Source organism: Phyllostomus hastatus, unplaced genomic scaffold, assembly GCF_019186645.2.
Source record: "Phyllostomus hastatus isolate PE091 unplaced genomic scaffold, TTU_PhHast_1.1 phas_scaffold_345, whole genome shotgun sequence".
Classification (NCBI taxonomy): Eukaryota; Metazoa; Chordata; class Mammalia; order Chiroptera; family Phyllostomidae; genus Phyllostomus; species Phyllostomus hastatus.
This window is the reverse complement of record NW_025334024.1, coordinates 28,537,166-28,564,516: the sequence shown is the minus strand read 5'-3', so window position 1 is coordinate 28,564,516 and position 27,351 is coordinate 28,537,166. Positions and strand designations below refer to the sequence as shown.

The 27,351-nt window shown below is 60.1% G+C and overlaps 1 protein-coding gene and 1 long non-coding RNA gene across 4 annotated transcripts; one reads left to right on the top strand and one right to left on the bottom strand.

Annotated features, from left to right (window-relative positions):
• Positions 1-89: 89 nt before the first annotated feature.
• Positions 90-3,371, bottom strand: LOC123805854. Of its 2 annotated transcripts, none has more exons than XR_006783390.1 (2): positions 3,242-3,371; positions 90-1,162 (listed from the first exon to the last, which is right to left on the bottom strand). It is a non-coding gene; the product is annotated as an uncharacterized LOC123805854 (long non-coding RNA). The 2 variants fall into 2 exon arrangements; XR_006783389.1 differs by lacking the exon at positions 90-1,162 and adding an exon at positions 2,133-2,413 and having other exon boundaries at positions 3,242-3,366.
• On the top strand, positions 102-26,837 carry NOD2 (nucleotide binding oligomerization domain containing 2). Of its 2 annotated transcripts, none has more exons than XM_045818652.1 (14): positions 102-876; positions 3,651-3,817; positions 4,425-4,519; positions 4,856-5,322; positions 6,461-6,566; positions 9,301-11,119; positions 14,910-14,993; positions 15,224-15,307; positions 17,354-17,437; positions 19,453-19,536; positions 20,011-20,094; positions 22,562-22,645; positions 23,691-23,774; positions 25,471-26,837. In XM_045818652.1, coding segments are annotated over exons 2-14 (3,150 nt in total). In that variant the 5' UTR covers positions 102-876; positions 3,651-3,815; the 3' UTR covers positions 25,544-26,837. The 2 variants fall into 2 exon arrangements, with proteins under 2 accessions (XP_045674608.1, XP_045674609.1); XM_045818653.1 differs by having other exon boundaries at positions 4,809-5,322.
• The last annotated feature ends 514 nt before the right edge of the window (positions 26,838-27,351 follow it).

The window sequence follows — 27,351 nt, the reverse complement described above, 5'->3', positions numbered from 1 at the left end:
TTGAGTCAGTGTATGTAAGCACTGTGCAAATATCAGTTCTTTTTCTTTAAATAGCCTCGACTTCAAAAAAATATCTCCAAATACAAGTGTTTTTAAATGGAACATTTTTATTAATGCCTTGAATGGAAAACTAGCGTCACTTGCTTGGGACAGTAAGAAGTCACCGGCAGGAAGTGTTCCAGCCCCATGGGTAGGAGACTGAGAGCCTCAACTCGGAAAGCAGAATCGAAAGAAACATGGAAAAATAAAGACACACCTGACGTGTAACCCATCACACCCCCAAAGCGCTGCTCTCGGACCCCACAATATTAAGGCTTTAGACGGCTGTGGACTCACGGACCCCTCTCCAAGCGCGCGGTGTATTCTGCCGCTGCGTTTCCCGGCTCTCATTCCACAGGATGTCACTGTGTGCGCGCGCGCGCGCGTGTGTGGGGGGGGCGTGTTAGGAGGGGCATTCTCTGGTTCCCTCCGGTTGAAAGGCGACCCAGAAGCCAGGATACACAGGGCCTGAGTCAAGCAGCCAGGGTGGTCCAGCCCTGCAGGCAGCCCAGCCAATCTCAGCGGAGGTGTGGCAGCCAGGGAGGCAGACCCAGTGGGATGAGACACAGGGGGCGTGGCTGCCCTACAGGTGGGCGGGACCAAGCGCGGGGGCGGGGCCCGGCGGGGGCGGGGCAGAGCGCAGGATCCTTGGCATCCTGGAGCGGTGGCCCCAACCGCAGGGAGGCTCGGGGTTGCCGGTGGCCCAAACTGTGTGCTCCAGTGCCCGGCGTCGCCAAGAGACGGCGGGAGCGGAGGGTCCCGTCCCGGGACTCGGACACCTGGCTTAAGAAGGGCTGCTTCAGTTTCTCCCGGAGGATCCCGGAGTCCACATGGAAGGTAGAGGGAGAGCGGGCAGCTTGGGGATGGGGAGCCCCCTGGCGGGCTCTGGCTGTGGAAGAAGAGGTTTGAGGGTATTGGTAGAACTTCTGGGCCCCATGAGCCTTTGAGGTGCAGAGAGCCGTGGTGATGTGGGGGGTGGGGGGCTGTGGAGGGAGAGCCAGCGGGTTGGAAAGTCCCGAGGCACCGGCTGGCCTGGGAATGAGGCCAGGCTTCAGGTCTCAGCGGGGACTCTCAGGTCTCTTGTCTCTCTGGGCCTCAGTTTCCCCATCTTTTCCATGCTTGCCTGCGAGTGGATGGGTTCCGGTGAGAGAGTGCTTGAGCGGTCTCTAACCTTTCCTGTGGCCTGGTAACCCTTTTGGGGGTCCCCCGCGCAGCCCCCCTCGGTGGGTGCAGAGACCCCTGTTCACCCTCTCACTGCTGCTGGACAGGCCCACACCAGGATCTGCCCGGGGTCACATCCTCTGGGCCTGTGTCCCTCTCCTTTGCGTCTCATGTTGGGGAGCCCCCATCTGACCCTGCTTGCTTCCCAGAAAACTAACAAGCCCCCCAAGCCGAACCCCTGGCCCTCAGTCTGCCCTGGTTTCTCTCCCTCTTCCTGAGCCTTTGGGGTTTCTCCCTGTTGCGGCAGTGGTCCCCCCGTGGGCTGCCCCCTGGCCACGAGGTTCTTTGGTTTTTGGAGGGGAAACCCCTTGGTGAAGAGAACCAGAGCGACATTCTCATTGCCTCCGCTCTTGTGTCCCAGTCACTCTGCCCTGACGTTTGTGGGTTACTCAGGTCCCCATCACCAGCCTGTGCACTGGGATCTGAGGCTGGCGGGGACCCCTTCCAGCCCACTCCCCTTCCACCCGGAGCAGGGCCCCTCTCCTTGCTAATGAGACGCTGTTCAGAAGTTGGGCTTCCCAGGGCCCCCTCCTCTTTGGCCTGCAGAGACCGAGTGGCTGAGCTTTCATCCCTGAAGTGAATCCGTGCTCAGGCAGGGTCCCCATGACCGAGGCCGGCTGTGGTGTCAGGGAGGAAGGAGGTGTCTGGGCCTGGCCTGGGTTTGGGGATCAGGGACCGTCTGTGTGGGTCGCCCCTTTCCCGGGGCCCTGTTTCAGCAAGGCAGGGCCTCGCCTCCTTCCTTAAGGGAAGACTACGGTGACCCCGAGGTTGTAGTGACTGAAGTGGAGAAGAAAAGCCAATGGTGACAGACGGATGCATTTAGTCTGAAGAGGGGAAGCCCAGGCAGGTGATAAATGGGCAAGCGGCAGGAGTTTAGGGACCTTAATTTTTTTTATTAAATAGGTGATGAGCAGACATCACTCTCTCCCAATTTAAAGTGGAGCAGGAGAAACTCAAGTCAGACATCATAAGGAACTTCCCGAGCTGCTTAGTGAGGACAGCCACAAAGCCAGGTCCTCCGTCCTGGATGTTTATGATGGAACAGGACAAGCCTGGCTTGGAGACAGGGTGCTGGCCAAGTCGGTCCTTGGGGATTCTGCCTGCTCTGAGGTTTCTGGAACAGGGCCCGGGCAGAGCTGGGACTTTCCAGCTGCTGGTAGGAGAACAGAGTGTCGACTGTTATGGCATTGCCCTGCCGCTCCCTCCCGGTGTCCACAAGGCCCTGACATCACTGCCTGGATCTGTGTGGCTCGACCACCCGTCGGGACCCCGGACTCGGTGTGTTCAGGAAGGGTCCTGCTTCCTTGTCCCCAGTGGGTGAGCACACCTGGGTGCGTGTCTCAGGTCCCCGTGGAGGTCATGGCCGATGCACAAGGCTTTCTGCCAGAATGGCCCAGAACTACCTAGTTCCAGACGACAGGTTGGCCAACTCTGGCGCCTGGCCCACTCTTTGGGGGTTTCCCCTGGCGGAGCTAAGCCTGCCAGTCCTGCGTTACCTGGCCTAGTCTTTCCTGCTCAAGGTGTGCCCTAGGTAACTTGGCCATGGCCGCTCACTTGGGAGAGGGGGGTCCAGACCTTCTGGAGAGGGGGGTCCAGACCTTCTGGATTCGGAGGTGAGAGCAGCTATCTGCCTTGGGAGGGAGCAGCGGGCCTCCCCCTGGGCCATGTTAACTTTTACACTCTGTTCATTCCTGGCTGCCCACAGGCCCTGCAGGTGTTGGCTCGGGGGGCGAGCCCCGACCCCGTTTCTGGGCTGTGCCCCGAAGCAGGGTGGGTGGTTCTTTCCCCCAGGGGCGCTGGGGGTGCTGGGTTTGCTCAGCTGAGAACCACTCCAGGGTCCAGCCCAGCACGCTTCCCTCCTCCTCCTACCTTCTCCTCTCCCCTCCCCACCTCTACCCTCTTGACACCTCTGCGTGGCCGTGGGCACACATGGGGAGCCTGCTTGGCCCGAGAGAACAGTTTTAGGGCCTGCTGCACTTACCCACTGTATCGAGGCCACCCTCCTTCCCAAGCCGCCAGACACACAGGCAACCTCGCCGCTCCAGATTCCTCGCCCAGCCAGCACAAGGCTTCCGGCTGGAGAGTTCTCCTTCCCCTTACCTTGGCTGGCGTGCGAAGGCAGGCACAGACCGGTACAGCCCCGCCCCTCCCTCGGTGGATTTTTGGCTCAGGAGCATTCCCACGGTGCCCCTCGAGGGCCCCACCCTGTACCAAGCTCCGGGATGCCGTAACGAGTGAGACCCGGGGTCGGAAGGGAGGGACACCCATAAACAGCCAATAGGAAAGCTGCCAAGCCGCCAGACTCCTGGGAATGCCCCTGCCTTGTAAAAAGCAGCAGGCGTCCCTCCTGTTTTTCCATGCCTGTACCCTTTTACTTTCATTTTTGGCAGGACCTGTGACAGCCGCAGAGCCGGCTCTGCCCGGAGAGTCTCTCTGCTGCTTGGGGACCCTCCCAGGGCTCGAATCTTAGAGAGGCTGCCCCCCCCTCCATTCTCAGCACCCAGAGGCTGAGGGCTGAGCCCAGCACGAGCTGAGCCGTGGACACAGGCGACAGCATGTAAGGCTTGGTGGGGAGGGAGGGGAGGGCCTGGGGCAGGTGGGGAGGGGACAGTGATGACCGGGGTCAGTGTGCCCTTGAGTTTGCACAACGATTTTTGCTTCTCTTGAGTTATAGCAATGTTCTGGGGCTGTATTTATTTATTTATTCATTTATTTTTAGAGAAAGGGGAAGGGAGGGAGGGTTGCCTTCCCCTTACTGGGGACCTGGCCCACAACCCAGGCCTGTGTTCGGACTGGGAATCGAACCAGCAACCCTTTGGTTCTCAGGCTGGCGCTCAGTCCACTGAGCCACACCATCCAGGGCTGGGTCTGTCCCTTGGGGTAGCAGGGGGTTACCTACACAGGCATGGGCTCGGGCCCCTCTGGGGAACCCAGGTATACGGGGTCAAAGGCAAGCTTCTGGAGTTGTGCTCCTTGGGGCCAAACCCACCTCACCTGGCTGTGAGCGCTTGTGCAGCTCCCCTGGCCTTAGTTCTCTGTGCCTTAGTTTTTTCATCTGTAAAATGGGGCTGGTCATCGCACCTTCAGATCTACTTCAGAGTGGATGGGAGGGGTAAACCGATTCAGGTCGGAAACTGCTTAGAAAGGTGCCTGTTACCTCGTAGGTGCTTAATGAGTACGAGCCACGACCGCAGCGGGAGCTGCCGCGGCCTGAGCCCCGTCGGCATGCAGGAGCCCTGGCACACCGCCTCAGACAGAGGTCAGTGCCCAGTCCCTCGGCCCGCCTGGCTCTTCCTACCGGCTCAGACGTCTCTTAAACGCCCTGAGCTGGGGACGAACCCTGGATTCGGGAGCCAGGGGTCTTGATTTAACCGCTGCCCACTTCAAACTCCCTGTGGGACCCTGAGCCCATGTCCTGCCTCCTCTGGGCCTCAGTTTGCACATCTGTGCAATGGGGAGCTGGGATCGGGGCACGTCCGGGGGCTGAACCGTGGCTGGCTTGGACTCAGGGTGGAACAGACGGGCCTCCTCCCCCCTCCCCCCCACAGCCTTCTTGCTTCCGGAGAAGTCATGCTGCCCTCGCTGTCCTCCCCAGGCGGCGAGACATGCACGCAGGAGGCTTTCCGTGCACAGAGAAGCCAGCTCGTGGAGCTGCTGGTGTCCGGGTCCCTGGAGGGCTTCGAGAGCGTCCTGGACTGGCTCCTGTCCTGGGAAGTCCTGTCTTGGGAGGACTATGAGGGCCTCCGCCTCCCCGGCCAGCCCCTCTCCCACTTGGCCCGGCGCCTCCTGGACACGGTCTGGAGTAAAGGCGCTTGGGGCTGTGAGCAGCTCGTCCAGGCTTTGCAGGAAGCACAGGCCGACAGGCAGTCCCCAAAGGGGCGTGGCCACTGGGACCCCCACTCACCCCACCCAGCCCGGGACCTGCGGTGTCACCGGCCAGCCATTGTCAGGAGACTCTACGGCCACGTGGAGGGCGTGCTGGAGCTGGCGCAGGCGCGCGGTTTCATCAGCCCGTACGAATGTGACGAAATCAGGTTGCCTATCTTCACATCATCCCAGCGGGTAAGGCACTTCCGTCCTGGGCGATCAGAATTCACAGGAAAAAGTTGCTGCCGAGTCACCCGCACCGATTCATTGCTGTGAGGTCAGCGCCAGGGGGAGACCTGGGCGGCGGGTTTCCCCTAAGAAGGTGGCCCGGCCGGTAAAGGTGTTGCGTTCTGGAATCACTCCGCGTCTGATGAGACGGAGTGCGGCGTGGTAGCCGCGGGCTGGGCCCGGAGTCAGAATAAGGCCATCCTCACCATGGAAACACCCCAGCCCTGGCCTTTCCGTCTCAGGTTCCTCATTTCTAAAAGCGCCAGCAGCTTCTTGGGAGAAATCAGTGAGTCGCTTTGCGTTAACACCCGAGACAGGGTCTAGCGCGTAGTGAGCGCTCACGAACGTCACCAGCGGCCACTAGCACTTCTGTGCACCGTGCTGCTGCCCGCTGCGCCCTTCTGTGGCTGCCTGTTGGCCACGCGCGGCTCAGCAGGTCGTACAAATTCGTGACGTGAAAGCTGCGTGCAGTGATTCACGTAAGCACACGGCACACCCGTACGGTTTCAGCGCCCACACGGGAGATCTGGGGTGAAACTGGGTCAGGGCACAGACGGCCGCCGGAGCGGGGATGGGGCTTAGCCGCGGAGAGCGCCGTTTGCAAGAACACAGGCATGTCTAACGCCTGAAGCCTCTTCGTTCTAGTTTCCCCCACACGGGGACTCTCAGGCCTCCTGTGACACAGAGGGAGCCGTCATTAACTTCCCACTGTATACATCGGGGGGTGGAGGCCCAGAAGACGCTGCGAGTGAGCTGGCAGAGAGGGCCGGTGCTGGACCTAGTGCCAGACTCGTTCATTTGTCGTTAAATCACTCATTTATGCAGCCAGAATGTATTTGGATGCCTACTACGTGCCGGGCTCTGTCTGAAAGCCCATCGTGCTCAGAGTGTCCTGCACATAGTAGGTCCTCATTAAGTACTTGTCAATGAAATGCCTGCATTATTGAATGAATGAATTGGGCTTCTCTAAACTCATGCTGCCGCTTGCTTGTTTTTCTGGCCCCTCATTGTGTCTATGAAGTCGCAGGAATTGGTGGACACCCCCCCACCCCATGCCTGTCCCTCAGCCCTTCCGGAAAAATAAGGACTTTCTCGTTCCCCGCAGGCGAGAAGGCTCCTGGATCTGGCCACGGTGAAGGCCAATGGGCTGGCTGCCTTCCTTCTACAGCAGGCGCTGGAGTTGCCCGTCCCGCTGGCCCCGCCTTTCGAAGGTATATCTGTGTGTACGTTCTGCTTCGTCCCCAGGCAAGGAAGGAAGGGCTGTGCAGGGTCCTGGCTCGGGGGTCAGGGGAAAAACTCCAGGCTGAGGCACGTCAGCTGGGCTCCCGCCTCCTGGCTGAGCCGGTCTCTCCCGGACCCACCGGCTTCCTCGGTTTAAGGGTGACACCGCCACTGCCTCACTGGGCTGCTGGGAGGAAGAGCAGGGCCCACGGTGATACTGAGGTTAGCTTTTATTATTTCCGGAATGATCTCTGGAGCTACTGCGTGTTGAAGGCTGTCGGCAGGTGTTGCTTGCTAGCCAGACTCTCATGACCTGTACTAAAGAGATGCGGACACACTCTGAGACAGGGCTGGTGTCTCTTTTATTTTTAAAGTTATTTTTCGGTTACAGTTGACGGACAGCATTATCTGAGTTTCAGGTGTCCGACAGAGAGATTCGGCATTTAGTCACCCCACGAAGGGCTGGAATCGCTCGATCTCTGCGATGTAGCTACTCGCTATCGGAAATCCGAGAACCAGATGGATTTCGACAGCGTGCACAGGGTTAGCCGCCCCACTCAGGTGTCCCGCTGGGTGCTTTGTTCACAGTCTCTGTCCCCTGAGACGTAGGTGTCGCTTTCTCTGCTTCCCAGATGTGAGGCCTGGGGCAGGAGGTGGGGGAGGATGGGGCTGGTTGTGGGCAGTCCCCACCCTGGCTCTCTCTTTTCCTGGGGGGAGCAATCACAGCGGTGACAAAGAAAGAAAGCATAAGCCAGGTGCTTTCTGGGTCTTGCTCCCCCGGCACCGTAGGGAAAGCCCATCCGCACTGAGGGCCCCTGTCTCTGCGTGGTGCTGGCGGATGGATCTGTCACCCCGGGCTGGCCTTCTGGGTGGCGAGCGTGCCCGTGGGAGGGGTGGCCGGAAGCCTGTGCCTGGTCCCTGGACGTGCACACTGTCACCTGAGAACAGAGCGTGACATCAGTGCACGGCAGGGGGTGAGAACCATGCAGGGTCACTGCCCGCTTTGCCCTTGGTTGACGTTTGCCGCTGATGTCCGCCAGTTCCGCCCGCCACTCCCGTGCTGTCACCCCGTGCCACGGTGCACGGTTCCCCAAGGTGACGATCCTGAAGGGGACGAGTGGCATTGTTCATTTTTAAAATGAGAGGTAAAAAAGTATTACCTATAGGATTTCTCTGTCGCTGGCGATGGCTGGAGAGGCCGCACTGAAAGTCAGAGTGTTTGGGACGGATGTGCTTTGTGGTCTCCGTGCAGTGCTCCTGGGGCATCATCCGTGGGGCATTCGGAGCCGCGGTGGCCGGTTCTGGGAACGCAGGAGGAAACGCAGGTTTACGTGACGCAGTCCAGCGTCTGCGCGCTACGAGTGCTCTAGGAAGACTGCTCGTCAGAGTTGGGGTTGGGAACATGCAGGCCAGAACGTGGCCGGGGGCAGTGAGGCTGGGACGGGGTGACCGGGGCTCCGAGCTTCCCCTAGGCGGGGCTCTCAGCTGCCACTTCCCCATTCCCTGAAAAGGGGAACTGTCCCCGACAAGGCCGTGGCCTGCCTGGGTGTTGGGATGATAAAGGAAAAGCTGCAGCCTGGGGACACGCCCTGCACTGGGGCTCTGACTGCAGGGGGTGGCTGGAGAGGATGGGGAAGTGGACTTTGGTCAGGAAATCTGGTCTCACTGCTGACCCGGGCACCCCGGTGACCCCGAGGGCTAGGCCCACCCAGGTAACCTCGGATCATCCCCCCATTGGAGGCCTTTCATCACATCCATCTAGTTGCTTTTCCAAGTAAAGTGACATATTCACAGATTCCGAGGACTAGGATGTGGACCTCTCTGGGGGGCGGGGAGGGGGTGGTCCATGGTTGGGCCTAAAACACACCCACTAATAATAATGATACTAAACACCGTTTTTCTTCTAAATTCTATTTTACCTGGTTTCCTCCCGAAGCAATCCTTCCAGATGTGCGTGGGCCCCATTTTTACAGACGAGGTAACCAGGGCCAGGAAAGTGGCGTGCCCGCGCTGACGGGGGCTCAGGTTTCAGGCTCAGGGATGTGTGACTTCACACGCTGGGCTCCGCGGCCCTGGCGGCTTCCGCTTCCCTTTAGGGGGGTTCAGCGGGGTCTGGGCGGTGAAGGGGGTTCTCTAAGGCCGCTCAGTCCTAGGGCGGCGAGTCTTCTGGTCCAGCCCCGGGCCCCTTCTCATCAGCAGCTCGTCCCGACTTCCGTATGACAGCAGCACTAACTAATGTCTTTATTTATTTATTTATTTATTTATTTATTTTTAGAGAGGGAAGGGAGGGAGAAAGAGAGAGAGAGAAAGAGAGGAACATCAATGTGTGGTTGCTGGGGGTCATGGCCTGCAACCCAGGCATGTGCCCTGACTGGGAATCGAACCTGCGATGCTTTGGTTCGCAGCCTGCGCTCAATCCACTGAGCTATGCCAGCCAGGCTAACTAATGTCTTTGGAGAGCTGATTTTGTGTCAGACACTGAATAAAGCCCTTGACGTGAATTATTGTAATCGATCCAGGTAAAAACCTTCCAAGGTAGGGACCACCCTCCATCGCACGTCTCAGGGGAGGAAGCTGAGGGGGAGGAAGGTGACGTGACCGCCGTCCAAGCCCAGAGCCTGCGAGTGGAGAGCCCGCCGGCTGTCCTCTCGCACCTGCGGCGTCTCGCTGCAGCCCCCTCCCGGCTCGGGTCCCACCTCTTCGGCCCCCGCCTCTGTCTTCCAGACGCCGCCGCGTGTAAGAAGTACATCTCCAAGCTGAGGTCCACGGTCTCTGCTCAGTCCTGCTTCCTGAGCACCTACGACGGAGCGGAGAATCTTCGCCTGGAGGAAATATACACGGAGAATGTTCTGGAGATCCGGACAGAGGTGGGCGTGGCCGGACCCCCGCAGCAGAGCCCCGCCACCCTGGGCCTGGAGGGGCTCTTCAGCGCCGGGGGCCACCTCAACGAGGACGCAGACACCGTACTGGTGGTGGGCGAGGCGGGCAGCGGCAAGAGCACGCTCCTGCAGCAGCTGCACTTGCTCTGGGCCTCGGGGCGGGACTTCCAGGAGTTTCTCTTCGTCTTCCCGTTCAGCTGCCGGCAGCTGCAGTGCGTGGCGAGGCCCCTGTCCGTGCGGACGCTGCTCTTTGAACACGGCTGTTGGCCCGACCTTGGCCAGCAAGACGTCTTCCAATTCCTCCTGGACCACCCCGACCGGGTCCTCTTAACCTTCGATGGCTTTGACGAGTTCAGGTTCAAGTTCACGGATCGGGAGCGGCACTGCTCTCCGACCGACCCCACGTCTGTCCAGAGCCTGCTCTTCAACCTCCTGCAGGGCAACCTGTTAAAGAACGCCCGCAAGGTGCTGACCAGCCGCCCGGACGCGGTGTCCTCGCTCCTCCGGAAGTACGTGCGCACGGAGCTCCGCCTGAAGGGCTTCTCCGAGGACGGCATCGAACTGTACCTGAGGAGGCGCCACCGGGGGCCCGGCGTGGCCGACCGCCTGGTCCGCCTGCTCAGAGAGACCTCCACCCTCCACGGCTTGTGCCACCTCCCCGTCTTCGCGTGGATGGTGTCCAAATGCCACCAGGAACTGTTGCTGCAGGGCGGGGGGCCCCCGAAGACCACCACGGACATGTACCTGCTGTTCCTGCAGCATTTCCTGCTGCACGCCTCCCCGCCGGACTCGGTCCGCCGCGCCCTGGGAGCTGGCCTGCTGAGAGGCCGGCTCCCCACCCTCCTGCACCTCGGCCGCCTGGCTCTCTGGGGCCTGGGCAGGAGCTGTTACGTGTTCTCAGCCAAGCAGCTCCAGGCAGCAGGCGTGGACGAGGAGGACATTTCTCTTGGCTTCCTGGTGCGTGCCCAGGGGGCTGTGCCCGGGAGCGCCCCTCTCCTGGAGTTCCTGCACATCACTTTCCAGTGCTTTTTTGCCGCGTTCTACCTGGCGCTCAGTGCCGACGTGACGCCGTCCTCGCTCAGACACCTCTTCAATTGTCCTCGGACAGGGAGCTCGCCGCTGGCCAGGCTGCTGCCCGCGCTGTGCGTGCAGGGCTCGCGGCGCAGGGAGGGCAGCGTGGAGGCTTTGCTGCAGGAGGCCCAGCCGCACAACCTCCAGATCACGGCGGCCTTCCTGGCAGGGCTGCTGTCCCAGGAGCACCGGGGCCTGCTGGCCGAGTGCCAGGCGTCTGAGAAGGCGCTGCTGCGGCGCCAGGCCTGCGCCCGCCGCTGCCTGGCCCGCAGCCTCCAGAAGCACTTCCGCTCCATCCCTCCAGCCCTGCCGGGGGAGGCCAAGAGCATGCACGCCATGCCCGGGTTCGTGTGGCTCATCCGGAGCCTGTACGAGCTGCGGGAGGAGCGGCTGGCGCGGGAGGCCGTGCGCGGGCTCAGCGTGGAGCACCTCAAGCTGACGTTCTGCAGCGTGGGCCCCGCCGAGTGTGCCGCCCTGGCCTTCGTGCTGCGGCACCTCCGGCGGCCCGTGGCCTTGCAGCTGGACCACAACTCCGTGGGCGACGTCGGCGTGGAGCAGCTGCTGCCTTGCCTCTGGGTCTGCAAGGCCCTTTAGTAAGTGTCGCGGGGCCAGGCAGGCAGTGCCACCTCTTCTGGGCAGCCCTGGCCGGGTCCCCTTCCCCTGCCTGGGCCTTGGTTTATTTTATTATCGTATTTTTTATATTTGTTGCAGGTGTACAGTGCAGTGGTTAGACAATTATGTAATTTACAAAGTGGTCCCCCCCCGATAATTCCAGTGCCCACCTGGGCCTTAGCCGAAGTATAGGGTGATGATAGCCACAGTCCCTAGGACAGCCCGTGTGACAGGCACGGCGCCATGCACTTCCCGGAATGACTTCTCTTATCTCCACGGCCGCCCTGGGCTGTGGCAGGGACGGTCTTGTCCTCTCTGTCCCAGATCCAAGGCTCAGAGACGTGACGTAACTTGTCCAGGGTCCCGTAGGAAATGGCAGAGCTGTGAGTCACCTGGCGCGTCTTTCTGGTTACACGGTCCTGCCCCTCACGGGCACCCTGTCACCCCGTCTGTGCATGGGCGTCAGAGGCTCCCCGGCAACTCTGAGGTCACGCGCACAGTTGCGTGTCCTCTGTGGCCATGTTAGGTGTGTTAGGAACCGCTCCAAATCCACAGCGGCTTGTGCCCCATCAGAAGCGTTAAAGCCCCAACGAGATGGGAATTCCGGGACCCCAGAGCGCGAAAGAAGCTGTGGGGTCTCACCCGAGCTTTCGTTCCTTACGCGGTGCGGGGTGCGGACGAGGTATTGGCGCCACCCATGCTGCCGTCAGCCCCGCCTGAAGGTGTGAGGTTGACCCCTTCGGAAGGTCGCTGCCCTGCACCCCCGGGGCCTTCCTCCTTGCCTGGGGCCTGGCCAGCTTGGAGGCTGTGCCCGAGTCTGGTGGCCAGCACCCGGCTCCCCAACTTCCCTTTTGGCCTCAAAAGGGGATGTCCTGACCCCTATTTATAACCCCTGAGAAAGCAGAAGTTGTAACTTCAGAGTTAAAATCAATGCACAGCCTCCCGGGCGTTTGGCACTGCGCAAGGGACAAACGTCTCGTGGAGCCTGGGAAGGTGGCATACCTTCTCCAGGCCAAAGCAGCCCGTCTCTGGTCTTCGTGGAGCAAACGCAGAGACAGCGACTAGACTCTGAGCGGCGATGTGACCTTCACCCCTTTCCAGGGACCGTGGCCCTCAGTGTATAGATAAGGTGTAATAATACAACGTATATCATATACGGTTAATACGGGTATTACATATAACGATGATATATTACACGTATGAATGTATCAGATGACACATTTACATTCGGTGACTTGAGGAGAGTTCAGTAAAGGGAGTGTTTTCAAAGGCTTGGGCAGGTGTTAGGAAGAGCCAGGTCCCGGGGCTTGTAACAGTGGGACAGGGGGTGGGGAAGGGTGTTACACTCCCCAGGCCTGAGGGGCAGAGGAGGAGGGTTATTACCTGGGAGAAAGGTAGGGAGAGGGCTTCCTGACAGCCGCCGAGGTGGCAGCAACCTGGAAGGGTGGGACCTGGGGAATGCACCCCCACCCCTGCCTTAACCCCACCGGGAGCCAGAGCAGGGAACCCACGGGTGACATCCCCAGAATCAGCCCCCTCCAGGCCCCAGAGCCAGGCTGAGAAGGCGGGCGGGACCCGGCTGGGGACAGGGCAGTGGCCGGTGCAGCCCTCCGATCTCCTGGGGAAGGACTTTTCACTCGGGAATTTGCAGGCCAGTGTGTGGGAGCCACTACCTGCTAGAAGTGTACCTGTGCACGCTTCTGGATTATGGGCCCATGGTGGTCAAGGGGGTTCTTGAGCCCCAAGAGGTCAGGACCCACCGGCCTGGGTGGCCCTCCCAGAGCCATCCCTGAAATGAATGGATCCCTTCTCCTTGGTGAGGGAAGCCCATGTGGTCCAGCTCCCGCCTCCCCTCCCCCATCCCCGAGCTCAGAAGGGCCAAGGGCCAGGGGAGGCTGGGCGCCCGTCTCTAGTTCCCCAGGAGCTGAGGCTGGTCCGGTTCTAGTCCTGCGGCTCAGGCACTCGGGGCAGAGGGGCTCCTGGCAGTGCTTCCCGCATTTGGGCCTGTCCCCGGGGCTTCCCGTCCTCCAGGTCTGGGGGGGGGCCCAGGACTCTAGGTTTGAAACAGACATCCCTGGAGATGCTGCTACAAGTGTTCCGGAGGCCACACCGTGGACGCCGCTGGTCGGTGGGAACCAGCTTGCTGTTCTGTCAGCAAATGACCGTCTTTGACCAAGTACTGAAATTGCCACACTCCGGGGGAGGGGGAACAACCACAAGGTTGCTGTGTGAGCATTTCCTGTGTGAAAGAGAGAGAGAGAGAGGCCCCCTCCTCTCTCCCACAGTGCCAGGGGCCTCTTTCCCACCTGCAGCATCTCCATGCCAACCGAAACCACGCTGGGGTGGCGGCTTTCAAAGGTTTTGCCTGGGACCCACGGTGCAAAGGGGAGACGAAACAAAAACTTCTCAAAATGACTTTCCCTCCTTACCTTGGGCTCCCTCTGCTCTTTTTTTCTGTGCTGGTCCTTTTTTTCCGCTTAAACATTGCTGCTCATGACCTTCACAGTTGACTTCGTGGCCCACCAACGAGTCTGAATCTGCAGCGTGGCTGCCGGCACTCCGAAGCCTCGGAGAACAGAGAGGCCAAGCAGGGACCCCGTGAAGGGGTGGGCTCTGGGGCCGGACCGCCTCATGCAAACCCTTCGGGGGCTGTGCGACCTGGTGAAGCCGCTTCCCGTGTCTGTGTCTCTGTCCTTCTCTCTGCCTACTTCGTGGGCTTGCGAGGATTAAGGACTGTTACTCTGAGGAAGTGCTTCAGGCGGCGCCGGTGTGTCCGGTGCTCCATACGCGCAGCGATCCTGCTAGCTTTTACCCTGTGCCAGGTGCCGACAGGGCTTTCGGTGCACTGTCTCTTTAAATCCGCACCAGGGCTTGCTTACCTTCCAGCGAACAGCTGGTGGGTGGGTGGCTGCTCGGGATCAGAACCCCCACCAAGGGGCTCCAGAGCCTGAGCTGTGACCCTGTCAGGCAGGGCCTCCCAAGTTTGCCTGACGCTGGAGGACCCCACCCACAGGTGTTACAATACACTGTGCTCTGGACCCCGGTGTGTACATGCTGCATGGCCAGCTCCAGGCGCCGGGGCGGAAGCCCGTGTTTTAGGGATGCTTTCGGATCTTGTGATGAGGTGAGCTTTGGAAACACTGACCCAAGAGGCGTGTCCAGGGGCTGCCAGGTGGGGTCTGACCCGCAGGAGTGATGTCATTGGGGGTGAAGGGCTGGATAGCAGAACCTCACTGCCCACGGCCTTCGTGCTGGTTTTCCCAAGTATGGGCCCCTCTTGTCCAACTGGTCTACCCTCTGCTTGCCCAGCTGCCCGGTCCTGGGGTAGGAAGCCTGTCTAGTTCCTCTGCTCCTTGGCCGCCTCACAGCTCCTTCCCACCCCGGAACCTTCTGTGCGGCCGTGCTGACGGCCACTTCCCCCCACAGACCTGGAAGGGGCTCTTCGGGTTCGGTCTGTGACTTCCCGAGGGGCCCGGTGTTCTTGAGCAGGGGCTCCGGGTCCCCAGTTCCTGAGCTGCCCCCATGTCATGCACGACATCAGCACCCTGGGCCAGGGATGGGGGAGTCCCCGCGTTTCTGGGTTGCTCCATCACTGTGGCGTTTCCCAGAAGCGCAGATGCCAGCACTTTGGGGTCGAGTGAAAGTCACTGTGGGGACGAGTGAAAGTCTCTTTGGGGACCAGTGAAAGTCACTTTGGAGGTTTTGGTTATGTTTTTTTTGCCCCCTCTCATGAGCTCTGGTTTCAAGTTTATTTATCTGGTGTTTTTTTAGCCTGCGAGATAATAACATCTCAGACCGAGGCATCTGCAAGCTCACCGAACACGCCCTTCACTGTGAGGCGCTGCAGAAGTTAGCGTAAGTCGGGCTGGGCCGGGACGTTGGGCCCCAGGTCCCCAGGTCCCCAGGTCCCCCGGTCCCCAGCCTCCTCGTTCTCCAGGAGCAGCCATGAGCGGTGGTGGGCTGCACAGGTGTGTGCGCGGTGGCAGGGTGCGGGGAGACTCTCGCCCCGAGGGAAGGGCTGTCCTGGGTTTGGGCGGGTGCTGCCCCTGTGCCTGCCTCCACGTCTCTGTCTCCGAACTTTCCAGTTTATTCAACAACAAGCTGACCGACGGCTGCGCGCAGTCCGTGGCCAGGCTCCTCGAGTGCCGGCAGAACTTCTTGGCATTGAGGTGAGCCTCGGCGTCCCCGTTCCCTGGACGCTGTCTGTCCCCGCCGCGGCTCCATCCGGATGGCCCATACCGGGTGCCTGATTTCCTGGCTGAATACAGGCACAGGGGCCCCCCTGGAGGGGGCTTGGCCAATGCTTTGACCTCCCCAGCAAAGCCTGGACCGGCTATGCCGAGGGCTTTGTGCCCTTGGACCTGTAGCGCCCAGGCCCTTTTCCTTCTGTGTCTGAGAGTGTCGCGAGCTCTCTGGGCTTCCAAACTCCCTGCTGTCTGCTGAGCTCAGGCGCAGGGGGCAGATGCCGCAGTCACTTGCCACCACAGATGTGGCTGCCAGCTGCCACAGAAAGATCTCAGAAGGTCCTTTGTGGTGCTTGGTGGGCGCAGGGTTTGCACCCAGCCTGGGAAATGTGCTTGTCAGCTGCTCTTCCCCCCACCCCCGGCCTCCACTGGGCTCCCTCCTATCTGATTGGTCCCTGTCTGGCCCGGCTTCTCTTTCTCCCTGGGGTGTTCTGACCTCCTGGGCCGACAGGCAGTGAAAGAAGACAAAGTAAAGACCTGCCTCCATTGATTCTTCCTGCCCGCCGGGGCTGGGTTTGCGGATGGGAGCTGCCGTTTTCAACTCGTTGACTGTGCCGCTCAGTCTCAGGCAGGGACTGAGCCAGGGGGACCCTTCTGTGCAAAGGACCGTCTTCTGCTGCCAATCTCCCCCACCCCCTAATCACACACGGGAGGGCGGCTGTGGCCAGGCCCGGGCTGGCCCAGCTGCAGGGGGCGCTGTGGGTGGCAGGCCGCACTCAGAGGTGCAGGCCTGGGCCTCTGACGCATAGAGCATCGTTGTTCAGAGCCCGGGGCTGTGCAGCCAGGCCGGCTGAGGTTTGAACCCGGGACCCCTGTGACCTGGATCCTCATTGGCTCTGCGGCCTTGGGTCAGCCCACTGCGTGCCTTTGTTTCTCCTTCCATAAAATGGAGAGAGCCGTGACGGCGACCTCCCAGGCGGCTGCGGTGAGCCGTAGTCACAGTGAGTTAATAGCCATGTACACGCATAGTAAGTGCCTTACATAGGGAGTGAAAGGTCGTGGGGGGTCCCTGTACGTTCCCGGCTTGCTGATCTGCGTCAGCCCGCTCTTCCAAGGAGGGATGAGACGCGCCACGGATGTATGGGAAACGGCCTAGGAGGGGAAGTGGGGATCGGCGCTGGGGAGGCTGCAGTGTGGGTCTGAGCGGAGGGGGGGAACAGGGGGGAGGGGAGGACGCGTCCTGGACTCCAGGGCAGCCCCCAGAGAGTGCGGAAGGCAGCTCAGGGTGTTGCAGGCGGCGGGGACCCTCCGGTCTCTCAGTCGCTGGCCGGCAGCCGGTGCGGGAGGCAGGCCTTGGTGCAGAGCGGACACTGGGTTTTTCAGCACGGAGTGGGGCCTTCAGTCATGCAACCTGAGAGGCCCCCGCCTTCTCGGAGGGGACAATAATACCTGCCCGACAGGGTCCTCGAGAGTCGGAGCGGCTTCGTGTGACAGTTCTTTGAGGAAACGAAAGCGCGCCGTTGTTCCAGGAAGCCTGGGTTTGTGGGCGAGGGCTCTGGGGCCCTCTCTGGAGTGGCCGGACTTTGGTGAAACCTGTTCCGCCAACCCCGGCCCGAGGCGCAGCAGGACCTCCCCGCCGGCTCCCCGTCCTGGGCCTGCCAGGAACAGGTGGACGCCACCTGCAGGAGGTGCAGCCGGGAAGGCGGCGGGGCTGAGACAGGAAGAAAAGTTGTGACAGTGAGTCACCCTGGCTTCCCCGGGAAACCACCTTCCAGGACCTCTGCCTCCTGGGGCTCCTGCTGTACCTGTCAGCCTGCTTTGCCCCGCCCCTCCCTGGGCTGGTGGGAAACAGAGTGTCGGGAGCTATGGCATAAGCCCCCCGAGCACGGACTGGCCCCTGTGTCTGCATGCGGCCCCCAGAGCGGTTTCCCCAGGTTTCTCGGTCGGGGCCCCACTTTCCCCAGCAGACCCGGGCCTTCGGCCGGCCCCCAGGACCCGCTCGCTCTCAGCCTCCTCTGTCTTCCCTTCCAGGCTGGGGAACAACCGCATCACCTCCGCCGGAGCCCAGGTGCTGGCCCGGGGGCTCAGGGCCAACACCTCCCTGCAGTTTCTGGGGTAGGTTGGGTTCCGGGGCCCAGGCGGAGTGGAGGGTTTTGGGGCAGGTGGAACTCTTGAGCCAGAGAGCCCCAGAGGCAGCCCAGGCCCCTGTGGGGAAGGCAAGGCAAGGCAGGGAGACAAGGGCGGCCCTTGGCTGCGGCGTGGTACTCGCTTTCCACTGGAGAAACAGGAAGTTCGGGATGTCAGGGCTGGGGGTGGGCGGCTCCCACAAGGTGGCGGGAAGCCCTCGGGTCCTCGTGGGTGCAGGGGCTGCGCTTCTCACCTCTGTCTGTGCGTTGGAACCACTGGGGTGCCCTGGGGTGCTTCTGCAGGTCGCCATCGCCTGGGCCCCACCCCAGACTAATATGTGAACGATCTGGGGGTGCAGCCCAGTGAGGACCAAGGACAGAGAAGGCCGGGGAAGGGGGGAGCCCGGATTAGCAAGAAGGTTGTCGGGGCAGGGGCAGGGGTGTGTGGCAGGGCAGTCAGACACAGGCTGGGAGGGCAGTTCCTCGGACCCCAGGGCGAAGCTTCCTGTTTGCTGGGCAGAGCGACAGCCCCCAACATTGCTCTGTGCCGTCCCCTGTGGCCCCTCTCCTGTCCTGTCATGCCCTGGTGGGTTCATTGGACAAGAACCGGGGGTTTTAGAACCCCAGACTGTAGGAAGACAGAATAATCTTAGGGCCCCACATGCTCCGATCCAGTCCACATGGATCGGAAGTGAGCTGCCACGCGCCTCACCCCCCACCCCTCACCGGGTGCAGCCGGACCCAGGAGAGGGACTGTGGCTGGAGATACCAGCGCCCCTTCCAAGCTGCTGTAGTAACTCAGAGTCTAGAATGAGGGGGGTGGCCACAGACCCGCTGAGCTCTTTCTTTTTTTTTTTATTTTATTTATTTGTTTTTAGAGAGGGAAGAGAGGGAGATAGAGAGAGAGAGAGAAACATCAATGTGCAGTTGCTGGGGGTCATGGCCTGCAACCCAGGAATGTGCCCTGACTGGGAATCGAACCTGCGACACTTTGGTTCGCAGCCCGCGCTCAATCCACTGAGCTACACCAGCCAGGGCTGCTCTTTCCTTTTTGAGGTCACATCTGGCACATCTGGGGTATTTATCGTTCAACACGTGTTTATGAAGGCCCCTGTGTGCACCCAGCGCTGTGCTAAATTTACCCCAACACCATCCTGTGATACAAGCGGTTCTATAACTTGCATTTTTTCCTCAACCATAGAGTAGAGGCATCTTTTCATCTCGTGTGACCTCACTGTTTCACGAGTAGCTGCTTAGAGCTCCGCTGGCTGCATTGTCATAATCTGTTGCAGTGGTCGCACGCTGGTGCACGCTCAGGCTGTGCCCCGGATTTTTGCTATTGCAGCATCCCAACCCCGGGGCACAGGGCAGTGCTGACAGGGAGGCAGAGCTCAATAAATATTTACGTAGTGAGTGGAAGTGCAGAAAACATCTCAGCTCAGCGATCTTTGCTCACGTGGGCGCGCACGTGGCCGGGCTCCCTCCCCAGGTGTCAAAGAGCTGAGTCACAGGGGGCATGCTGGCTGCACCTTTGAAAAGGGGTGTTTCTGAGCTGCAGTTGGTCTGATGGCCCAGAAGGGGCTGGACGCCATGCGGAAACCAGGAATGTTCAGGAGCAAGAGATAACGAGATAGACTAGTTCTGGGTCATCTCGGGGGGTGGTTATGGACTTGTGGGTACAGCTTCCAGGAAGCCGATTGGACCTAAATGTCAAGAAAAATGTCACAGCCGTGTGACTTGCCTTTGGGAGTGAGCTCCCCGTCCCTGGGGATATGCGCTGGGTGTTCGGAGTGTTCTGTAAGTCTGATTTCAAGCCGCTGAGTAATCTGAGTGGAGGTGGGCCCACTTGGCTGGGACCTCAGAGCCCCAGTGGGACCTTTCTGGGCTGGTGGGGGGCCCTGGCCCTCTGGCGGGGGCCGTGGAGAGGAAAGTAACCGCCAGAGGAGGCCCAGGACACAGAGCGGGCTCTCGCTGACACTGCTGTTGACTCTGTTGGCCTTTCAGGTTCTGGGGCAACAAGGTGGGTGACAAGGGGGCGCAGGCCTTGGCGGAAGCCTTGAGCGACCACCGGAGCTTGAAGTGGCTCAGGTAAGCTTCAGTGTCTGTCCCCTCCTTGTCCCGGGGGGAGCCAGCCTGAGGAGGGGGGAGCCTGCGCCCGTTTGGAAGGTCTTCGAACCTCATGTTCACCCCCTGTTAGGCAGGGGGATGAGAAAGAAGGGGGGTTGGGTTTGGAGCCAGGCCACGAGGGTCTTTCTGGGTGACTTTGGAGATGTCCCCTCCCCTCGCAAGGGTCTCGACCCTCACCTGTAAGAGGAAGATCTTGGGCTGGATCGAGCACATTGTATTTCTGGGACCCACCCGACCGCGTCCACAGTGCCGCCCAGTGCTCCGTGTAGGGAAGGCGGCTCAGGCTGCTCCTGGGCTGGATGGAAAAGGGCACCGTGGCCAACGGTTGGTGTCTGAGAGGGAGCGGAAGAGGAAGAGGAAGGGGGGCTCGTGGCTCAGTCTACCTCTGAGGTCCCTCCCGGCTCTGACGCGCGTGTGTCCCTTGGTCACACCCAGCCTGGTGGGGAACTGCATCGGCATCGAGGGTGCCAAGGCCTTAGCGCTGATGCTGGAAAAGAACGTGGCACTGGAAGAACTCTGGTGAGTTTGGGGGCGTCCCTGCTCGGTATGGGGGGGTGACAGCAGTCCTCCTTCCTTCCCCGGCCTCATGCGGGGAAGCGGCTGTGTGGGTGGGACGCAGGTGCGTGATTGAGCGACTAGGTGAATGTGCTTGTCACCCAGCGTCGTGCGTGGGTGCAGCTTAGAGAGCCTGGCATACAGGTGCTCGCTTTTTCTATGAATGGGTTTGCAGGTGTGGGCTCTGCCTCGGCCGGGCTCCAGGGCGGAGCGCACAGATTCCGGAATCTGGCGGGCTGAGCTTCTAAGCCAAGTTCAGTAACAACGCCTGAATCTCAGGTTTCCCCCAACTAGAGACGCTTGTGTGCGAGGGGAATGCGGTGATGCCTGCGAGCACCCTGATGCGCGTGCACGCTTCGCCACGTTCCGCGGTGACGGGGACGGCATTACCCCCGTGGCGGCTGCTCCCTGCCGCTGCTGCTGCGGGGCACTGTGACTGTCACTACTGGCAAAGTTTGATCCTTTCAGAGCGAGTGGGCGTGTCTGAGGACCCTGGGCGTCAGAGTCAGGCGCACGGTGGAAGGCGCCGTGGAGTTCGGGGAGTGGGGTGGGGCGTTCAGGGGTGAACTGAGAGCCACACTCCCACCGCTGACCTGAAACGGATTCCAGGTTTCCCACCCGACAGATGCCGCCAGTCTAGTCTTCTGAGGACCTGTCTCGGGCAGGTCCGCACCATGTCAGGGCGATGAAAAGCTGACTTATTCAAGAGGCAGAAGGGCACCAGATAAACCTCTGGGCGCGGTCCACGTGGCGGTGGGTGGGGCTCACTGGCTCCGCCCACGTTCCGTTGACTGTGCCCTGATTGGGTCTGAGCGCTTGGACGTTGTTGTGGGAGGAGGGCCTTGCCGTGAGAGCCTCTGCCAGGACTGCCGCGGGCTACGAGGGAGGGAAGACCTTCGCCTACAGGAACAGGACAGGGCTTGGCTTTCCACGGACACGTGTAGACAGCCGGGGGCCGGGAGGGCGGCCCCACGAGGCCAGCAGGGGTCAGGACTCTCTGCGATCCGTCACATACTCAGTGTGTGTCTGCGTCCTCGTGATTGGTGGCCTCGCGATCGCCCGAAGGCTGCAGCGTCTTCCGCACTCCTTGTGCGTCCCGGGATTCAGCCTGCAGAGCCCGGGAGGGCCGAGGCGCAGGCCGGCCGGGCCGCCCCCCTCCACAGAGCATCCCCAGGGGCCCCATCTGTCAACGTCCCCTTACGAGTTCCTGCGTGGCCGTCCTGTGGATGTCCGTCGGCCAGCCCTGGCTGCAGCAGAGAGGGGGATATGTCGTTTTCGTTGTTGTCGTCCGCTTGTGTCTTCTTTATCAAGCCCACGGCTGCCCCAGACAAAATTAGGCTTCCGTTGATAAGAGAGAAAGGGGCAAGGGGTGGAGTCCCTGGGCCAGGAGGGGACTGGGGGCGAGTTCTCTCCCGGAGGTGGCCCTGGAATGAGGACCGTCACACCCTGTCTGATCTGTCCCCGCTTTATTTGTAAATGTTGACTCTCGGATGTTGGACTTTGTGCATGGGGGTCATGGCTCACCGGATGTGGACTCTCGCCGGCGGCACCCCCAGTGTTGTGGCTGTGACGAACAAATTCACACGGACTGCAGAAGTCCTGTGGGGAAAAGGGACAGCGCGGCCACTCTCTGAGGGAGAGAGCGCCCCGACCCTTGCCCGGACAGGCTTTTATTGCTTTCTGGGAGCATGGCATCAAGGAAGGTCCTCATTCACTGTGCTCAGGCAGTAAGGGTCAAACAGTAGATAACACACAAAGAACTACGAGGGCTCATTCTGAGTCAGGGTCTGTTAGCTAAAGGGCTACAAAACTTTGGGAAACAAACTCATTTCCTGCTCGGACCCTTATCAGAAAATTGAGGGCATTCCTCGCAAAGCAGGTTTTCACAGGATTTTATGCATTTTTTTTCTTAGGCCTGATTGCCCCAGGGAACCGCCCGTTCCTGCCCAGGGCTGCACCGCCCTCTGGCATTGTTTCAGGCTTAAGTCAGGCGGGGGAAGTAAGGCAGCCAAGAGATTAGGAGACTTCCTGCAGACAGAATGAGGACTCGGGCTATGTCAAAGCCGAGGGGTGAGGTCCTCACCCGCTTTTTCTATAGCCCCCCAAGTCCTTCCCTGAGGGCCCCTTCATGACCATGCCTGTCTTAGGTCGTCCCTCCCTTGAGGAATCTTACACGTCACTGGCTAGCCTGTCACCCACCCGGGGCCAAGCAGGGTGAAGTAAAGTGGGGCAGAGGTGGCACCCCTGCCAGGGAGATAAGCTTTGTCTCCTTAGTGACTTACGGTCCCAAGGTCTCTTTACTCAGCCTTAGCCACGGGGGGTTACAGCTTCTGAAACTGGGCAGGGCGGTTCCCAACACTCACCTTCATGCACCTGATCTTCCACGATAAATGTTGCTATACCGACAGAGTTTCCCCGTTCTTCTTCCCAGCCTGGAGGAGAACCATCTCCAAGATGAAGGTGTGTGCTCTCTCGCTGAAGGACTTACGAGAAATTCAAGTTTGAAAGTCCTCAAGTAAGGAGCCGAGACAGCAGTGACCAATGTGGGGTGGGGCGATTCCAAATTGGAGACCTGGGCAGGTGCCCAGCCTGGCTAACTTCCCCGAGGCGGCCTGGCTGACCACTGCCGATATTGTTGGGGGGTCCCCAAAACACAGACAGGGACTCCAAGGAAAGGTAGTCCCAGCAAACCCTGGCGAGAGAGCCATGAGGTGGAGCGGAGAAGGGAAGGTGACGGATAACGGTGTGTCACCAAGCCTGTCTTTGCTGAGGCTACTGGGGCTCAGTCCCACGGGTGCTGGGCCACGTGGATATTTATCCACCAGCTGCCTGTTCTTCTTAGGCTGGAGTGTGTTCGTGGGGACGTTAACTGTCCAGCACTTCCAGCTTGCCCTGAACATGGCTGAGCGTGCCTCCGGGGTCAGGAGCAAAGCCTCGGGTCCAGGGGAGAGAGTGGTCTTCCCGGCCAGCAGCCCTCAGAGCCGGAGGGGACAGTGGAGGGACAACAGGGGCTGTGGGCCCCTCCCTGTCTTTGGGGACCTTCCCGGGTTCGAGTGAGAGGAGCTTTCTGATGGCGCCTCCAGCGGCTGCCCTCGTGCTGTGCAGGCAGGCACGCTCGCTGTATTCTGGGGCGTGTGGTCTAGGTGACACCGTTCTTTGTTCGAGTCTCATACCCCATGAAGGGGGTGCTCTTTTAGGTCCCTTTTAGAGACGAGGACATTGGGACTCATTTGCTTGAGGTCAGAGAGGAAGAGGTGTGGGCTGGATTCGGACCCAGGAAGTCCGGCACTGAAAGGCATATGGCACCTTCCCAGGGCAGTAGCCACGTAGTTGGGTAAACGACTGTACTGGATGGGAGAGAGAGAGAGAAGTACGTTTCACTTGAGACCTTGGGGCTTGGTCGATGCGTTCAGAGGAATCTCGGCAGGAGAGGGGCAGGCCGAGGGGCTGGTGGGCTCCAGCGGGCCGGCCAACTCCCAAAGCCTCCTTTAATCAGACAGGGTACCCCCAAGAGGGCGCCCGAGCACCCTGGAAGCTCACCATTGCGTCTTCCTCTCCAGGCTGTCCAACAACTGCGTCACCTACCTCGGGGCTCAAGCCCTCCTGCGGGCCCTTGAAAGGAACGACACGGTCCTGGAAGTCTGGTAAGGCCCCGGGAAGACCTCTCCACCTCTCTGAACCTCGGTTTTCCAATCTGTAACATGGGGTAAGGGGAGAGAGGAACTCAAGAGTTCCTTTTGGCTCTGACGGTCGGTGACATTCTGCATGTGATGGGCGTAGCTCTTGGCCGGGAAAGGCGTCTTCGTGTCTCTGATTGGGGACCAATCCTTTTATTTTTAAGTCACAAGTATTTATTCAAAATGGCTCTGTTCTAGCCAGGCGTGTGGTGGAGGAGTAACAGAGGAAGAACAGAAGCTCCTGCCCTCTTGGGTGTTACATCCGCCTTCACAGGTCAAGGCCTCTGTGTCAGACCGTGTGCGGCTGTGGGTGGACGTTACGCAGGGTGGGCACCGTTGCACAGTGTACCCAAGTCTTTATACTTAAAAGCTGTCTTCTGTCATGTATTCGAAAAAACTAGTGAGTCATGATGTCAGAGATTTGTCTTTCTTTCCATGGAGGTAACTGTCGGTCGCTCACATAGTAAGCAGAAAGGTTCCGCCTGGTTAACACAGTACGCGTGAATGACACTGTATACGTTTCAGACTCTGAGCTAGAAGCCAGTACAACACCTAACCCACCAAACATCGCAGATTAGCCCGGCCCACCTTACGCGTGCTCAGGAAACCTACGTTAGACCCCAGCTGGGCAAAATCTTCTCACTGCCCTGCATGGCGAGAGGGCATCATAACGCAATCGCTAGCCTGGGAAAAAGATCAAAATTCAAAGTGTGGTTTCTACTGAGTGCATTTCGCTTTTGCACCATCGTGAAATCAGAAGATGATGCTGAACCATTGTACGTGGGCGCCCATCTATATTTTAAAACTAAGAGGATCCCCCATTTAAAAAATCTAGACTTCAGAGTTTTCTTTAAAAAAAAAATGCCGGCACTCTGGACCCCCATTGCAACTGCCGGTGAGGAAGCCGAGCGGAGGAGGGACCCACCCCACTCTGCCGGACAAACCAGCCACACCCACGAGGCCTGCTGGCCGGGCCCGGGCCCTGGCCTCGGCTTCCCCACATCACTGCCTCATCGCAGGAGCTTGTGGCCCCGCTGACAATGGGCGGACTCACCCCTCCCTGGAAACGCACTGCAAGGCAGCAGCCAGTGCAGCTAGCAGATGATAAAGTTAAAAATAAAGACTTCCCTAGTCTGCGCTGTGTGCCGGAGAGATGGCCCCCTGTGCGGTTGTGCAATCCCGGTGCCCTGGGCGGTCCTCGGGTCCCGGGCACAGTGTGGGTTATTTTTTTTTTTTTAATCATTGCACAGCCCTAAGGAATGTCACAGTCTGTGCCCGGGGGCGGGGGCGGGGGGGGGTGGAGCAGGCCAACACCAGGTGGGTATTTTAAGGGTTCCGATATTGTTTGCTTCCCGTGGGTGGTGCTGGGGGCAGGGGCGCCTGGTCACGCTCCTCCCATTCTGGGCTGATTCTGCTGTTGCCGTAAAAAGAGTGGCCAGCTGGCTGGGTCCAGTGTGGACTCGGAGCACAGGCACCGAGCCCGTGTCGTCGTGCGCAGTGATTCAGGAGCTGCCCTGGGGACACAGGCAAAACCAGCCAGCTTCTCTCCCAGGGCAGCGGTGGGCCATCCCGGCCCCGGCTTTAGAGAGCTGAGCCTCCGTTGGAAAGCAACTGCTGTGGTTCTGTCTTCACTCCACCCCTCTCTTCGCTTTATCCCCTCCAGGCTCCGAGGAAACACTTTCTCTCCCGAGGAAATGGAGCAGCTCAGCCAGAGGGACGCCAGACTCCTGCTGTGACGTCTCCGGGCCCACGTGCATCTCAGGTTGTGCGTGAGCCCCGGGTTTGGACCCCAGAAGCTGCTTACACCTGCCGGCAGCCCGTTCAGACGGAGCCCCGTCCTGCACAGGGTCCACTCGGGAGGTCCCCTTCGTCCAGGCAGAGAAGGACCATCAGTGTCCTTCAGCGTGGACGTTTCCAAAGCCTACTCTGGCCATCAAGCTGTCCCCGCAATGCAGGCCCCGGGCCGCAGAAGAGGAGCAGCTGCCCTGTGTCACGGGGCCAGCCCCCTGCTGATGGGACCTGTCGGTGGGCCGGGGAAGGTTGCTGAGTGCCTGTCGGCCGGCGTGGGGACCTGGATCCATGTGACAGGCCCCGTTCCGTGCCTCTCACAGTGAGGGTGGGCATCCGGGAAGAAAATCTCTGTTGCGTTTCACTCATGCGCCGGCCCCCCGGCTGCTCCCCGCATCTGGTTCCAGGGCTCATCCCGGCGGACCCGGCGGCACACGGCGTTCCCGCTGTGGTTGCGGGTTGGGAACGACTATCAGTATTCTCGGCTTTGACACACTTGCCCCTCTCCACCCCACCGTGGGAGGGGCCACCAGGTGCCCTGCTCCCCTTTCTGGTCCTTAGGACGTCATTGGGAGGTGACCCATGGCAGCCACTGAGTCCTCCTCAAGGTAGTCTAGACTTGCAAGAAGAAGATGACCGCACGACAGCTGGTCACCCAGGTGCACTCGTACTTCCGGTTAAGCCGGTTCCGCTCCAGTCCAGCCTTTGGGATCGACTCTCCGCGCAAACGCAGCTTTGCAAACGGGGCCTGCGCCAGGCGTCCGCACAGCCCCACGAGCTCGCCGGCAGATGCCATGAACTCTGAGAGCAGACTTCCAAAATACACCCCCAAGAGGCAGTTCCGGGCGATTTGGGCCAGAACGCTGTAGGAGATGAAGCTGTGGATCCAGAGGTTACAGGGGCAGAACTCAAAGGCCCGTCCTTAGACAGCACGTGTGTCTCTGGACTTCTCAGAGTGACGCCTGTGTAGCCTTGGCAACTCTCCGGGGCTGTGCACTCGTTATTGTTTTAGACACTGCTATTTGTGAAAACTGGTGAGCATTTATCAGCCACGCTGCTTTATTCTCCCAAGTTTACGTTTTTATTTAAAAAATGGCCAGGAATTTTCTGCTGTGAGTCGTCACAGAGGTGAAAACTGCGGAGTCCCCCTGAGCTGTCTTCGCTGTGACCGAATGTTTTTTAATGTTCCTGCGACTTGTCAAATATTAAAGCGCCCTTTTCTACTTGAAGGGGGGGAAATGACGTTTCTGACTAGATAGTGTGTTGCTTCAGGCAAAGCAATGATTAGAAATAGCCTTGCCGTCACAACAGATTTTGCTTCGGCCTGGGCGATCTAACCCAGCCCGATATTCTGAGCTGTGCCGGACGGCCCCTGCGGAGGGCCTCTGACCTTACCCCTGCCCCATCCTTCCCCCCGCCCCGCAGTGGCCCCAGGTGTATGTTAACAGGAGAAGGATGGAGAACGTTTGGGAACGGCTCTGCTCAGCCAGCAGCTTCCTGGCTAGGCCCCATGGAAACGTTTCGTAGCTGCATTTAATGAGCAAGGGCTCAGGTGGCCGCGCACCCCAGCGAAATCCACTCCTTTGAAAGATGCCGTGCCTGCCTGGCTCATTAGATGTTGCAGCGTCTCCCCGGGCTCCTGCGTGGGCGTGTGTCTGTGGGTTTGGCCTGTGGGTGGTGTTAGGGTCTGACCGGGTCATTGTTTCTGACGGAGGAGACCAGGAGGAAGGCGGAGGTAGGCCCGCTTTGTCTCGAT